This window comes from Lygodium microphyllum, chromosome 13 (genome assembly GCF_053477565.2).
Source record: "Lygodium microphyllum isolate KBCC chromosome 13, Lygodium_microphyllum_v1.1.10, whole genome shotgun sequence".
In the NCBI taxonomy this organism is placed as follows: Eukaryota; Viridiplantae; Streptophyta; class Polypodiopsida; order Schizaeales; family Lygodiaceae; genus Lygodium; species Lygodium microphyllum.
Genome location: NC_141147.1, coordinates 134,941,591 through 134,957,155, shown reverse-complemented (window position 1 = coordinate 134,957,155; position 15,565 = coordinate 134,941,591). Strand labels below are relative to the sequence as shown.

General features: G+C 40.5%; 1 protein-coding gene across 7 annotated transcripts; it reads right to left on the bottom strand.

Moving 5' to 3' along the window:
• Positions 1-1,891: 1,891 nt before the first annotated feature.
• LOC148027246 (uncharacterized) lies at positions 1,892-11,791 on the bottom strand. 7 transcript variants are annotated; one of them, XM_087691815.1, is made up of 6 exons: positions 11,232-11,791; positions 7,254-7,609; positions 6,631-6,835; positions 3,213-3,773; positions 3,025-3,129; positions 1,892-2,798 (listed from the first exon to the last, which is right to left on the bottom strand). In XM_087691815.1, exons 3-6 carry the CDS (start codon positions 6,802-6,804, stop codon positions 2,241-2,243), a joined length of 1,398 nt encoding a protein of 465 aa, XP_087547941.1. In that variant the 5' UTR covers positions 6,805-6,835; positions 7,254-7,609; positions 11,232-11,791; the 3' UTR covers positions 1,892-2,240. The 7 variants fall into 7 exon arrangements, with proteins under 7 accessions (XP_087547941.1, XP_087547944.1, XP_087547942.1 ...); XM_087691818.1 differs by lacking the exon at positions 11,232-11,791 and adding an exon at positions 5,869-6,279 and having other exon boundaries at positions 7,254-11,214; XM_087691816.1 differs by lacking the exon at positions 11,232-11,791 and adding an exon at positions 7,946-11,214 and having other exon boundaries at positions 7,254-7,850.
• Between the last annotated feature and the right edge of the window lie 3,774 nt (positions 11,792-15,565).

Below are 15,565 nucleotides of genomic sequence, written 5' to 3'. Positions count from 1 at the left end.
TCCGATCCCATTCTCCACTTACCATTGTACTTTGTAATTGCAATGCATTCTTATGAACACATAGGCCTAATAGGAGACCTTGTCCCAAAACAAGTTCTAGAAAACATAAGGCTACTGTCGCATATGATACTCATCTATACTACACTGTGCACATCAATGTCTGTGGACAACCTGACTTGTATCCTAATGGAGCAAGTTCTTAAGGGTCTTAAAATATGTGTATAGAATCCTTAAAAATTAGCAATGTTGTACGTTAAATATGACTCACATTAATTCTTTGGAGCAGCCACAAAATCATCAGAAGCTAGGCAGGTTACTTGGTTAGTCTCGTGTCACAAACAAATGTACCAGGAAGCCCTGAAATCTTTGTAATTGAGCTTCATCTACAACATTGGGAGTTTACCATCATTCACATGCAAACATTAACAACAGGTTCTAATCCTTGATTCTTTGCAGGAAGTATGTGCTAAAAGTTTGTGCTTAATTGCCACTGGTTTGTGTTACACATAACAAATAATCAAGGGTATGCAAGCACATTTATATGCACAGTATACAGATACACACGCATAAATAGATGGATATATGAGAACCACCCCACACAACTATTTGCTGTGCATGATTTATACACTCACATGTTAGGGTGCACATGCACATGCTCACACACGCATGTAACTAATGCTGCAGGTAAACTAATGTTTTATACAAGTTATTTGTGGCAACATCAGAAATTCTACATATTTGGAATCGGCACTTCCTTCTAACAACACCTTTCTTTGGCAATCTCACAATAATCTCTCTCACCTTTCATAAGCTTGTCACAGTATCATGTGAATACGGAGCCTAAACTCTCCTTAATATGTGGTATAGACTATGCTTTAATTACTTTTTATAACGGTTGTCATCGTATTTTATAAGCTTTTGCCACAAAAGATTGTCTGAATACCAAGTTTGCAGTCTCTTACTCTATCCCTCTTAAATTTTGCAAGCTCTTGCTACATAGCATCTTCTGAATATCAAGCTCACTCTCTTAATACATACATCTCGTCTGTCAATACGTACTTAGATGCAGATCATTGACAATATTTCTGGAGTGGGTACAAAATGCTGAATTTGGTTTGAGTTGAGGTATGAAAATCCAAACTTAATGTAAGCTTGGGATTGCACTGTGTGTGCTTGTCATGGGGCTTTGAAATCTCAGAAATATCCATTGACACCTCAACATAATGGATTGGATGGGGTGCAACTCCTGGCTGGACATGCCCAAATGTTCAACACGTTAAATGTGTAGAGCTTTTTTCGAGAGTAGTTTGTGCCAAAGTAGTGTTAGCCATTGCCTGTTCAACCAGCTTTATCAAGAGAGCTAGCACTTCAGGCTCCTTTGAGAAAAAATTTCCACACTTCAACACAACGTTCAACAACCATCCTGCCGGTAACATTTCACTCCTTTTGAGCTATTTGTGGAGCAGGCTTGTAAAGCAATTGTTTTCCCCCACGTCGACTACTGTAGGTCCTCGTAAGCATAGGTCTGAAAGTGAGTCTGTTCCTGCTATAGATCCCAACTAATTATTGACACCACTTTAGATCTTCCTATGCTGACGAAGTTCCCCTGCCTCTTACTTCAAATAGGTTTATACATCAGTCAGTGTGCATGCTACCCAGATTATATCTGGTCAATGGCAATTCTAAGTGTTAGCAGGCCTAACCTGATTCCAACCACCTTCAACAGTAGGCACAGAATTAATCAATGTTGCAGAGATTCAATACTTCAAATGACTGCACCATTACATTGTTTCCAGCCTTGTGTTCACACTCTTGTAAATGGCCTGTTGAATGGCTGGCAATGAATGTTAAAAAGCACACTGAACATGACCTAGTGATGGATACAACTCAGTAGTCAATGGACACAACTCAATAGTCATGATCACAATGCATAGAGCTGTAACAGCTGTTGCACTCCTCTACCAAGGCGCACCGAACACTTATGGCTGTTGATTGTCTAGAGAAGCTTATGCCAACTGACTAACTACTCGGACACATGCTCCCGTTCTACTTCAGTGAAAATTCAAGTTCTTCAAGGACACATGACAGTATCATTATACGTGGCACTACAGATGGAAGACCTTTGGAGATCTTTTACTACACAAAAAACATTCGAAGCTCCATACTTTCATTAAAATTGATTGCTTCTCCTCTCCATCAAGCTCAATACTGCTCTCCACTTTTCATTTCCACATTTGACATTATTCCTTTGGCCTATTATCAGTGATGTCTGCATCAGATTCTCCCTCTGGTGAAACTAACACCCATTCCATAGAAACTCCACTGTTCTTCAAAACAAGCTTTGGGGGCTTCCTGAAAGGTGGCTTATGATCTGCTGAAGTGAATCCACAGTTGTTATACCTGAGAATGGACAGGTCTCCATCTGCAGGACCTATATGTGATGCTTCCATCCTAGGCAGTGTTTGAGAAGGTGCACTGATAGAAGATGTGACATTATGCTGTGAATAAGCAGCTCCATGCACACTACCTGAAGACCGTATCCATGTTGACTGAGGTATTGAATATGCTTGTGGTCGAAATAAATGTTGTTGCAGGTACTGATTATTGTATTGCATTGCTGGACCTTGCAAGTGCCATGTGTGTGATGCCATATTGCCATTTTCAGCTTTTCCAAGTGAGCTGCCAAATGTTGAAACTGCAGCTGGACCAATCTGGAATCTCTGTGGCCAACTGCTCATTGCAGACATATGCTGGTATGGCAATGCAGCTGGCATTAGGCTAGCCGCTCTTTCTGGGCCCTGCCAAACACCATCAAAACTTCAAATTTTAAGTTTCCAAACACTCTTTCAAGCATCCAAACCATTAGAAGTCCACTTGAATGTAAATAATTAGAAAAATACGGGCATGGAAACAAGAAAAATTGTGGGCACATAAAAGAGACCAGTGCAAAGAGACTACAAAATACCATTTTGTAAGGTTATTGAATCACTTTTGCTATGGCTAATCATGCACATCTGAAGTTACCTGAAATGTCCATTGGTAGTGCTTCGCTGGTTCATCAGAACTGGTATTACCTATGGCAGTCCAAGGTGGACTTTTCTTGGCATCTCCAATATGTAAACAAGATTCCTGCCAAGTAAAGAATATCTTTCTTCATTCATTCTTATTAAGCACCAGTCTACTGCTTTTCTATTAACTTCTATGTGGCTTACATGTTTCTGTTGAAATGAAGTGTTCTTCTCTTTCCCTGCCTCATTTATTACTGATGTATTAGCTTGAGATAGCCTTTCTACATGGACATTGGACGGAGTAGCTAAGCTTATGTCACAATTCAGACTACAGCTTGCATTCACTGCAGTTTGAGCATTAGTGTTTGCCAGTGTACTGATGGAATGGGCCATCACATGCTCCCTCGTCTCCAATTCATCATCTGAGTCATCTTCTGGTAGCTGTTCTAAGTCTATTTTCCGTTTCCTTGCCTGGCAGATTGTAGGTTTCTCCTTGCCTGCTTGTTGCTTCTCCCCATGTCCATTTTGTGCTGGACAACGGATGGGTGGATCCAGTGCTTCTGAAATGGGAAAAAGCAGCTTCTCCTTCAGTGAGCTGGAAGTAGATGCTTCAACATCATTCACCATTATTGGTTCCCATATATTTGCTTCCCTTTTGACATAAGAAGATTCTTTAGATGGAGATGAGAGTTTAGGAGGTCCATTGAGTGTACACTTCTGCATTAGAAGTCTTTGCACCTCATAAAGTTTGTGAAGGTCATGCAACTGCATAGACATTGACTATTATAAGCCTTGGGAGTGGCATACTTCAATCATAAAGGCAGTCAAATGTCAGTGTTGTCAATGCGATTACTGTTACTACACCAAAGCATCACCACAGTGAATGCAGGTTAACCTTCCAACTCATTTAACTATTTCTAAAGGAAAAATGTGGTCAAGTAGGTCAGTATGCATATTTCTCTTAGTCTTTGGCTAGACAACAAAAAAAGAAGGAAAAAAAGCTCAAACTGCCTTTGGGCCATGATTGGTGAACAACTGTGTACCTATAATCAACGATCGATTAGTTACAAAAGCTTAGTTGCATAATACTTTGGACATGAAAGGATCCTGGCCAAGTCTCCCTATTCCCAAAAATAGCTCCCAAGGGTACCACTTCCCAAAACGATAATTAAGTGGTAGAAGGGACTTTTGCAGACCACATATGTTGTTGATTATAAACCTGTGCGATCACCATCTGGAGATTCCTATACAGTGTAAGGAGATTAGGGAACAAGAGGAAACTTGCAGATTGATTGAAGACTTATACAGTGCAAGGAATTAGGAAATCAACGATAGGACCAATGTGGCATTGATTGGTCAGGCAAGCATACATTCATGAAACAAGAACATGAAAGAAGAAATTATCAAGGTCAATCGCTGTGATACAAAGATGTAAAAATCTGAGGTTAAACGTCTCAATGTGTGGCTGCAAGCAGAAAACCGACTGCACGCATGTCATTGATTACAAGCCGAAACTTGCAGATTGATCAAAGATTGATACAGTGCAAGGAATTAGGAAGAGAAAGACAGGACCAATGTGGCATTGATAGGTCAAGCAAGCAATACATTCATGAAACAAGAACATGAAAGAAGAGATTATCAAATCAAATACTGTGATACAAAGACACAGACATGTGAGGTTAGACCTCTCAATGTGTGACTGCAAGCACAAAACCGACTGCATGCATGCTGTTGATTAGAAGCCTGAATACATTCTTGAGACTAGAGTCCTTGCTGCAAGGCTACAAGCTGAAAGAATGGATGATTACGATACTGCACATGGCTGTAGAAGTGTAGAACTTTATAGCATATAATGTGACCTGAGTTTGCATCATTGAGCATCAGTGCATATGAGCAGCATTGAATCTCAATGATTAAGGTGGGAACTGCTGTACTGTGGGCATACATAACACTGACTAATAACTGATCTCATATGCATGCTCATCAGCATGCATAATATGCAAAATTGGCAAAATATAATCATCAAATGTAAACTACTAGACCTACAAAAACAAATTCCTTCCTTTCATGAATCATACTAGCTATGAAATTTGTGGCACAGCCACCAGTCTGTTAAATCACTACATCAAGGCTGCATATGCCACTTAATTTTCTTTTAGAAGTAGGTGTGTTACAACCCCTGCAAACTTGAAAGAAACTTTGTTACAGAAACTTCTGAGAAGATAATGGTTGCAAATTTAAACATCGCTGACCAAAGCTGGAAATCTAGCCAATGTACATTCTTAAAGAAAGGTCCTATGGAGATTGAGATTTGTTACATTGTACACCTATGAGCCATGCTAAAACTCCAATCAGGCTAAACCCCAGGAAACCCCCAAGGTGTTCAGTATGCCAGATGCAAAAATACAAAGCATCTTGCAGCAGCCTGCAATGAATCAATTTCCCCTGTTGAAAATTGCCGGTGTACTTATCATCGAAATTGAATTTACAATGGTTCAGATGGCTGTAGATGTACAATACAACAGGCCATTCAAAGCAACAAGCACTAATCTACTTATCAGGGCGGTCCTTTTCAGTATACCTGCTGTCCAGATCTAAGAGTCATCCTAGCCAGGTCCACATCTGCAGAGATTACAGCTGCCTCAACTATCTTGTGAACCTCCTGATAACCATCTTGTGAGCCTCCTAATAACTAAAGAAAAGTAGCAAGTCTCTGCAATCAACATCTATGTTGTCGAGTTACCAATTTTCTAGTATTGGTGACTTCACCATCAAAGACCAGTTTGCAGTGTCAAATAGCTGGTACTTACTCAAATAACAGAATATCTGCAACGTAACCACATGTACTGGTTCTGCTCACCTGTACCATTGAGTTGCATAGTATGAGGGTCCATTGTTTAAGCAGCATGTGTAGCACATCATTGACCTTCATCACAATGTGGACCACTCCTTCAGGATTAGGTTGGATCCTACTCTCGCAAAATGCTTCACATGGCCTTTTGAAGCTTTAAGGACCACTAATGGCACCAAGAGATCTCTTTAATCTTCTCATTCTTCAACAATTTTAAAGTGGAACTGTCCTCTTTCCAAAGTGAATATACGAGGACCTCCCCTTGCTATCCGCTTCCACTAAGGAATGGAAAACCAACAGGGACTGGACCAATGTGCAACGTGAGGACATGAAGTTGGAATCGCTGGATTTGTGTGCTGCAGTGAATATGTACCCAAGCCCCATACACACCGCTTGTCACACCCTGGGACTTGGCTCCGCCTGAAGAATTGAGCAGGGATCACTTAAGATCAACTTATGCAGTACTCCACAGTTCAATCTTGTCACTCAAAGCATATGCTTTGGAAATATCAATTAATCACCAATATAATGTAAAAGCCTCTGCCTTCACAGATTCCATTACGTGATTAGTTGTTGTAAGAATGAAATAATCGAAGATTTTATCCTTGATAAATGTACACAAAAGAACCAAATTCAAATTTGTGAACGTGTGTAAGTGCATGCATGTGCACACATGCACACATGCAGCACGTATGCATACAATATAGCAGACATGCACATAGAAAGTACACCTCAATCAACTTCTATGCTGCAAGCTTAAGGTTAACAAACCTGCTCTTTGAAAGTTTTCTCATGTCGGAGCATAATCTCCCGAACAGAGGCTTTATTCATGACAGTGAAATGTTTCATCAACTCAGTTTTCAAGAAGACCTGTTGCTGTCCCAATGTTTGAATACTTAAGCTGTCCATACTTTGAGTGCTAGATCCATTCATGGCTGTCAACATGCCTCACTTCTATGTTGGTTCTATTATTGCCCTGCATGTTTTGATAATGAAGGTTAAAGATTAAAGATAGATATGGTGTATAATGCTTGTGTTACAAAAGGCCACCTCATATTCAGACATGTCTCAAACATGTAATTTTTTTTTCAAACAAAAAATGTCCATCTGACATTACAAGTGTGCTGCATGTCTTTAGTACTGTGGGTTTAGAAATTTATGCAAATGCATTGACTTGAAATCTGAAAGGGCAACAATCTGTATTGTAATTGAAAATCATCTGGCCTGATAATTCATCATCATGGATCAGAAGAGATTAGAACACCCAAAATACCATCCCTCTGAGGTTGTATATCGACTCAATTTTCAAGATGATTGAAAAAGAAGGGTTCATGCATCTAAATGAGGCTCTTCACCTAATGTACACCCAACTGGACATTGGATAGAGAGCTTACGAAAACAGTCTTTATAGGTGTTGAATTTCGGCATGTATGATCTTGCACAACCAGCATTATTGTCTATGTTCACAGATGCCAGGATCTGCATAGAGCTTAAGATGGCCAACATGATGTTGTGTTTGAAGATGAATGAAGCACACTGGACCAAGCAACAGGAATAAGGACTGAAGGGGAGCAATCTGCAGCAGTGATCTAGATCAGTTTGGGACAATTGCAAACTTGACTGGCAGGTAGAAATCAATTGTGATACAGCATCAGAGTAGTGACTGTGTAGCTGCCTCCATATGCCTTTAGTTTCCTGGAGCACTTTTCCACAGCATGCCACCCATGTGTATAGTGGCAGCATTGGATCTCTAGCCATGAACACCAAAAAAAGAAGCTTATCAGGTACATAATTCAACTCTAATTGATGATTTCAAAAACAGATTGAAGTCAGAACATTGGCTTAGTCATGGGCTCCAACAATAACAGGAAACCTCTTAATGATCAATGATGGATCCAGCTTTCCCCCAAAGACTGAACAGGAGTGAGAGTGGATGTTAAGAGTTGACGTTTTAGCTTCAGTTTTATGAAGCCATAATTCTCTGAGCCTTACTGCAGTGGACAGAAAATATCATAAGGTAACATAGACTAATAAAATTACACTCTGGAGAGCAGTTGCAAAATGACTAGGAGCAACTTTGCCATACTTGCAAATTGAACCCATAGTTAGGAATCGTTTTGATGCAGCTCTGGAGATTCTGTCTAAGTGCGTCTTTGTGTGCTTAAATGCTAGCCATCTCATGCAAGCCACCAAGGCCCCATCTTCGTGTCACTACCTTGCTACGCCATCCCCCTTCCTCTCCTTTGCTTCCTCAGCCCCATCGCCTTCCTCTCCTCTGCACCTCACCTCACCTTCTCTGTCACTGACTATCCCTCTGCCTTTTGCTGCCACCATCCTGCCCTACTGCTGGCTGCTGTCACCACCTGATCACTGCTGGGACAGCTGCCTGTCCTTGACTGCTGCTGCCAATTGCCAACCAACTACAAGATGGCAGCCCCTCATCTCTTCTGCTTGAAAACCCCCCTCTTTCTTGGGGAGCTGCAACCAGCATTTTCCTTGCTGCTCTCCTGCCCCCATAGTGGCCTTATTCTTGCAGGGTTTTTTGTTCAAAGGTTTCATGCTTAAAGTAGACACCATGAAAAGTCTAGCTATTGCTATGTCCCAGTCATCAACCTTGGATGTCGTCATTATAGAGCGCTTCACCAGCTTTGCAGGATGCTTCCCTACATTAAACTGGTTTTTCTTTGTTCACCCTATAGGCTTAGTTCCTGCCCACTAGGCTTCCACATACAACAAGATGTACTTTGCACAAATGGGTAGACTCTGCATATAACAGGCTTCGAAATGGTAAGACTTTTATTGCAAATCACTTTCAGATTCTAGCGAATTCATTTAGCAAGTAAAAAATTTATTCATCTTTTAATTAGGGTTTTCCCATAAGGCAAAATAATGTTACCTAATCTTTACATGATTGCAAAATTAGTTGAGACCCTCCTCAACAAAAAAATAAGTACAACATAACGCAAAGTTCTGCTAAAGAATTCATTGTTCACAGCCTCAACTTTAGACAACTCACCTACATGCCTACTCTTCTGCCACCATCTGATGCTAATTGGAAGAAGCAATGAACAGAAGTGTACAACTGGGTGCGCCAGGGTTGTCTAAAACTCCCCTTGTCAAACCATCTTCCTCCATAGCTCTAGTATTACACCTTGAATCCAGTTTCAAGACTGCTTGCCTCTACTTTGATTTCAATGTGACATCTGGTATCAAGACATTGCTAGTGCCACCAACAATTCCTCCATGCAAGCCTAGAACGAGACCCCGATTCCAAGAGGGATGCAACATTTTCTAGAACCATATGTGCCAACAGGGTTGTCTGGCTAGGTTGTTAGCTCAACCCTGATGTCAACCGCACATCCTACCAATGTTCATGCCTTTGCAACACATCATTGTCCCACAGACTGACTGGTACTGGGGTAATATGTCAAGGGCATCATATTTAGTCCACTTACCTACATCCCTACGCTTCTGCCATCACCTGATGCTAGTTGGACTCAGTAATGCACAGACAACTTACCTACATCCCTACGTTTCTGCCACCATCTGATGCTAGTAGCCTGGTTGGAGTAAGTAATGAACAGCTGTGGAGTATTTTGTTATACAACTGAGTACAAACCATATTCCTCAATAGCTCTAGCATTACACCTTACCCAATTTCAAGACTGCTAGCCCGTCCTTTGATTTCAATATGACATGTGGTATCAAAACCTTACTAGTGCACTGTGCCACCGACAACAACTCCAAGCACACCTAGAAGGAGACCTATTCCAAGAGGAATGCCACCTTTTCTATGACCATATGTGCCAACAAGGTTGTTTGGCTAGGTTCTCGGCTCAACCCTGATGTCAACTGTAAATCCTACCAATGTCCATGCCTTTGCAACATCATCGCTCCACACACTGAGTGACACTTGGGTAATATCTCAAGGGCCTCAACCATAGACCACTTACTTACATCCCTACTCTTCTGCCATCACCTGATGCTAATTGGGTAAAGTAATGAACAGGTGCGCATGATTTTTCCATTCAAGTAGGTGTGCCAGGAATCTCTTTTACTCCCCTTGTCAGACCATCTTCCTTGGTAGCTCTAATGTTGCACCTCAAAATCCAATTTCAAAGATGCTCGGCTCACTTCGATTTCAATTCCTCCCAGCACACATAGAATGAGAACTATTCCAAGAGGTATGTCACCTTTTCAACTACCCTATTTTGCCAACAGGAGCATATAGCTTGGTTCCTGGATCAATGTTGGCATCAACTGTAAATCCTACCAAGGTTCAGTCTTTGCAACACCTCATTGTTAAGCACAATGAGTGAGAATGGGGTAAGATATCAAAGCCACTAAGCTTAGGGCCACAGGAGATAACTGGTGTAAAGATCACTAATCTTAGGGCTACATGAGATTAACTTATGCAAAGGCCTCTAATCTTAGGGCCACAGGAGACAATTGGTGAGATTGTATATTACAACTCGATCCTATCAGGCAGGGAAGTTCGGCAAAGTTTGCAACATTCCAAATTGCCACAAAGGTATTAAACCCTAATGCTGAATTGCCAAACTCAAACCAGAACCAAAATGGGAATTAAAGCTTGGAATTTCGAAAATCTATACACCCAGGCCATTGCAACTATTGGTTCTGGCTTACTGGGATTGGACTCAGATATGGAAAGAACCATATTGTTTTCTTTGCTTTCATAATCTGCATACAGACTGCATGATCCAACATCTTACACCAGAATAATTTCTAAAGGAGGGTGAGGTGCCCATTCTCAGATGCTGTTTCATGTTCACTACCTAAATGGTCATCTGTTCATGTGTCAATGTTAGCTGTATTCTCTGAGGATTAGATGATCTAGGCGATTGATCTTTATTTTCTCTTATTTTGTGTCTGGTTACAAGAATCATATCAGTTCACATATTTGGTAGGAGAAAGTGTCTGTTAAAGAGCATGCAGAAATCTACAGACAAGCGACCTCAATCCTCAAAATTCAAATTATAGATAGCTCCATCAACACTCTATCGTACAATAATCAGGCATAAGCTCAAACTTAAAGTTACTTCTAGAAATAATTGCTGACCTTGAAATTTACAATCATAGAGACATAATTGCCTTGATAAGCTCAGCACATATGAATGTCAATTCTACAGTGCATACCATTAACAAATGTTTTAATCAACAACCCAATCAATGGCAAACATGAGTTGGCATATCTTTAGGAAAAACAACCAATCACGACTTCTGGTTTTCAAACCTCATATCAAACTAGTGCTAGAGGAATATGACAAACAGCTACATTTGCATTTGCATTCACGTGTGCATGTGCAAAGATCTAAAAAGATCCACAGAGAGAGAGAGAGAGAGAGAGATGCCTGGACTGAGCCTCTTTGAGCCACGTCCTTGAGTCATTGCGTCAAAGAATCCTCCATGGCCAAGGCGAGCTCTATCATTTTCTGAACTAGGCTCGATCCACAGAGAGAGAGAGAGAGAGAGAGAGAGATGCCTGGATTGAGCCTCTTTGAGCCACGTCCTTGAGTCATTGCGTAAAAGAATCCTCCATGGCCAAGGCGAGCTCTATCATTTTCCGAACTAGGCTCGATCAAAGAATAAGCATTCATCGGCAGGTCTGCACACCCCCTCTGTGTGTGTGTGTGTGTGCGTGTATGTGTGTGTGTGTGTGCGTGTCTTGTCCCTTCAAGAATGCAGGAAAATGCATATGAGATGTCGGATAGTTGGTGGCCTCTCTCTCTCTCTCTCTCTCTCTCTCTCTGTGCAAGACCCTCTGTTCTATGTATTCATTCATATATGATATGATGATATGACATGACGAGATGAGAAGACATGATATGATCCAAAAGGCTTTCTGTAGCAGATGCACACAAAAGGTCCAGCAAGGAAGGGCCGTGAACCTTGTTACGGCAAATCTACATGATATATATGCGCTGCATTTTTGCCCTTTTTATACCACCTGTTTTGATTCTCTACGCAACTTCTGCTGAATGGTTGCACATTATCATTACTATTACTATAATTGTTTTGTTATTATTTTTCGTATTTCAACCCTCCACACGATTTGACAGCTAGCTTCTGGATAATTAGTGGGAACACATTGGTGGATAAAAATATATGGCAAAAAGATTCCACTTGATGTGGAATATACAAAGAGCTGTTATAGAAGCTGTTCACGCTGAGGCCAAAGAAAACCAGAAACTGGTTCATGTCACATTTACATCACAGCTTGACAAATTTAAATATACAAGAAAGAAAGTCACATTTGTTTGCTATGGTACCTTCAACTTCATTAGTTGGCCAGCATAGCAAGCTTAGAATAGACCAATAATTACCATTACACTTATGAGAACATAGTAATATGGAAAGCCCCGTCCCTTTACTAGTGATGGGCACAAACCTATGATAATGGGGGGAGCCCTCCCCCCATTATGGAAAGCCCACTCCCCTTACTAGTGATAGGCGCAACCCTATGATAATGGGGGGAGGGGTATTCCCTCCCGACTACTACCTACTATGACTTAACACTTAGCAAGTTTTCACAAACCACCTTATATGTCCTACACAGAAAGGAGAAACCTCCATTTCGCTTGAAACCCATCTATGGTCTCCCATCCCTACGAGAGCATCTCCACAATAACCATTATTATATTTTGGAAACTAGACTACTTAAGATCTATATATATATAGACCCTAAACCCTAAATCCTACCTAGCATACTCATTGTTGCTCTAGACTTCTCCTTTATCTTGTGGCAAACTTGGCTAGTACTACTTGAATGTGTCCATGTGTCAGTACCTTGGTAAAGGATCCATGAAACCCATCCCCCATCTCTTAAATGGGCCAAAAGAAACAATGGTCTCCATAGTTAAAAGATCCTCAAGAGCATAAGTTTCTAGCCAAGTTTAGGAGTCGTTTAGTGATACATTATGATAAGTATGCAAATTTTGATGCTAAACTTAAGAATGGGGTTGTAGCCCAATTGGTTTGGGTGTGGGTTGAGGTGCAAAGGTGCATGAGTTCAAAACCTAGGTGATGCTTCTTTGATGCTAAACCTTGAGCGAGTCAATAGTGTTTGTCTTCACTAAACATAGTTCAAAAGAACACTTTTGTCGAGCATTGACAGTATGCTTTACCAATGTCACACATTAGTAGGTTGTGAACATTGTGTCAAGTATTGCAAAGTATCTTAAAATTGGAAGCCTAATTGTAGGCTTCGAAGAAAAGATAAAGACAACCATTGGAACTTTTGGGCATCCAATTACTAAATGCAACTAACTTGTAATTAAGACAATGTCAAATATGTAAATGGATCATCTGGACACTAGCATGAAGACATCCAACCACAATCAACATTAACAAGAAAATCAAGGTTTAATGAAAAAGGAATTGTAATCTATTGAAAAACTTTCAATAGTGCTAACAAAAAATGGCAGTTTAGCATATCGTGTTGGCTAGAATTCTTAAAAACTAGTTGGAATTTTGTATCCCCATAAAAATGCTAGCTGATTTTCAAGTATTTTAGTTATAGAATTGATATTTTGTATAAACTTTGAGCATGAAAACCAATTGCTTTGAAACCTTGCTGTTATTATTGCTGGTTGAGAAAAGGTTTTTCGTGAGCATTAATGTCATTCGAGATGTGGGAGAAAAACCTCGATTTAGGGGTGTGTTGCACCAGGTAGTAGCAAGGTTAGTGGAGGGCGATTAATCCCACTCCCACGCAGTTGCATAGAGAGGGATTAGGGGGAGCAGGATTTGGTGAAACCCCACATACGCTACAAAATCGAAATGAAAAGGGCCATTCATTTTAAGAGAACACTAGTAGCACTAGTGAATGAAAGGAAGGATTGGCTGCCAGCTACTATAACACAAAGCAATGAACATTTACCAATGCAAAGAATCTTTCGTAACGCAAATACTCCAGCATTTAGAATACCTGGCGTGACTAAAGGAAAGCTTAATCCTTCGTTGTCTTGCTCTTACCCCCACTGCACCTCGCGCGACACAGCTCTTACTAAACGTTCAGTTATAAAAATATCAATACAATTCATTCATATGTCAAAAAAGTTGATTCAGAAGAATCCCCTTGAAATTTTAGAAAATGTGAAATATTGGAGACCGAGAAAAACATAATGTTTTGGATAGATTTGACGCATGTGTTCGGCGATGGCCATGTGGCTCGCGAGTCGCCGCTACGAGTCTGTCCGTGATAAGCTTCAAGCCACGCATTCGGATTCATAACTTCTGACGTGGCATATGCTGATGATCCTCTGTCTCTCACGTGGTACTCCTGTGCGTGGCGGCCCACCATTTGCCGGTACAGGAGGTCATATATCAAATGCTGCTCTCCTATTGGGTCCAAACCCATGTGATTGGGATCCTTTTCTTGCTCCCTATTGGTGGGCCTAGAATCTGACTTGTTGTCGCGGCTCCGCCGCATTACGCGGCAAACCCAAAAAATGTACGTGCGCTTCAAGCCACTGCAGTCTGCCATCCTAACTTAACTTTTGGAAAGAACGTTTTTCCAACTTACAATCTAGAGGGTCCTTCAATTGTCATAAGACCGAACAGTTTTATAAAATCTAGCAAAAGACTTTTGTGGCGTTCATGAAAAACCTTTTCCCCCATCGAATGAAAAAGAGGAAGATGTTGAAGTGTGATCAATTTTGGGGGAAAATAATTGGTTTTACTGGTAAAACATCCAAAACATAATCGGTTTACTTGAATTTCAAGTGGTTTTTTGGAAATCAAGATGGGAAAAATACACTAAAAGACCATTTCATTTGCACACTAGACCTACAATTTGTGAAGGTCGAAGGTTTTTCCATTAGCTGAAAATTGTTTTTAGTCCACCAAATGACTAACTAAGACAGTGACGAGAACCATTCTAGCATTTTGCCCTTATGTTCAAATAAAATAACTTGCTGAACAATAAAGCTCAAGCATATTATAGCCCTCCTCCTTAGTATCCATACCAACACCAAGGACTGATTTGAGTGCTCTCATAGGACTTACATGGATGCACCATGTGAGCACATGTGACCAACTAGCAAGACTTGAACCCATAACTTGTTAGTAATGAGACCAAGTGTTAATTACTAGGCTGTGACCTTTGGGACATCTCAAATATGGTTGGCTCTCCATAGTCATCAAGAAAGAAATGGTTAATGAGGACGCTCCGTTGCCAAATTAAAGGACCTTGTCTAGAGTGTTCATCTGCACACTACCTTCAAGCAATTGCGTTATGGGTACTTTTTTCATCCTAAATTGAGAAAGTTTGTGCATATTCTTTAAGAAATCAACTGAGCTATGTATTGACATTTTACTCTTTTAAAAAAATGGGGATGCACATGTCTTCACCATTAACATTATGAGAAATCCTTTCCATAAAATTGTTCTTCATTTAACATTAAGCATTAGTTCTCTAGACCCACAAATCTTATTGAGAAGAGACATGATTGCCCACCATGAGATAAAGTAAGGTGAATGCTCATGTCGCATTGAGATTGAGATAGAGTTTGAGCATTAATCTAAAGTATGAATTTGTTATGTCTTTGTATCATGGTGTGTCAATATCATCAAGTATTGAATAAGTTTGCTTTCCCTTGATAGGTACAATGTCTGAGTCAACCCCTTATGCTTATCCATGTCCTTGTAGATGTTAGGAATATTTGGTAATGACCAATGCTCGCAA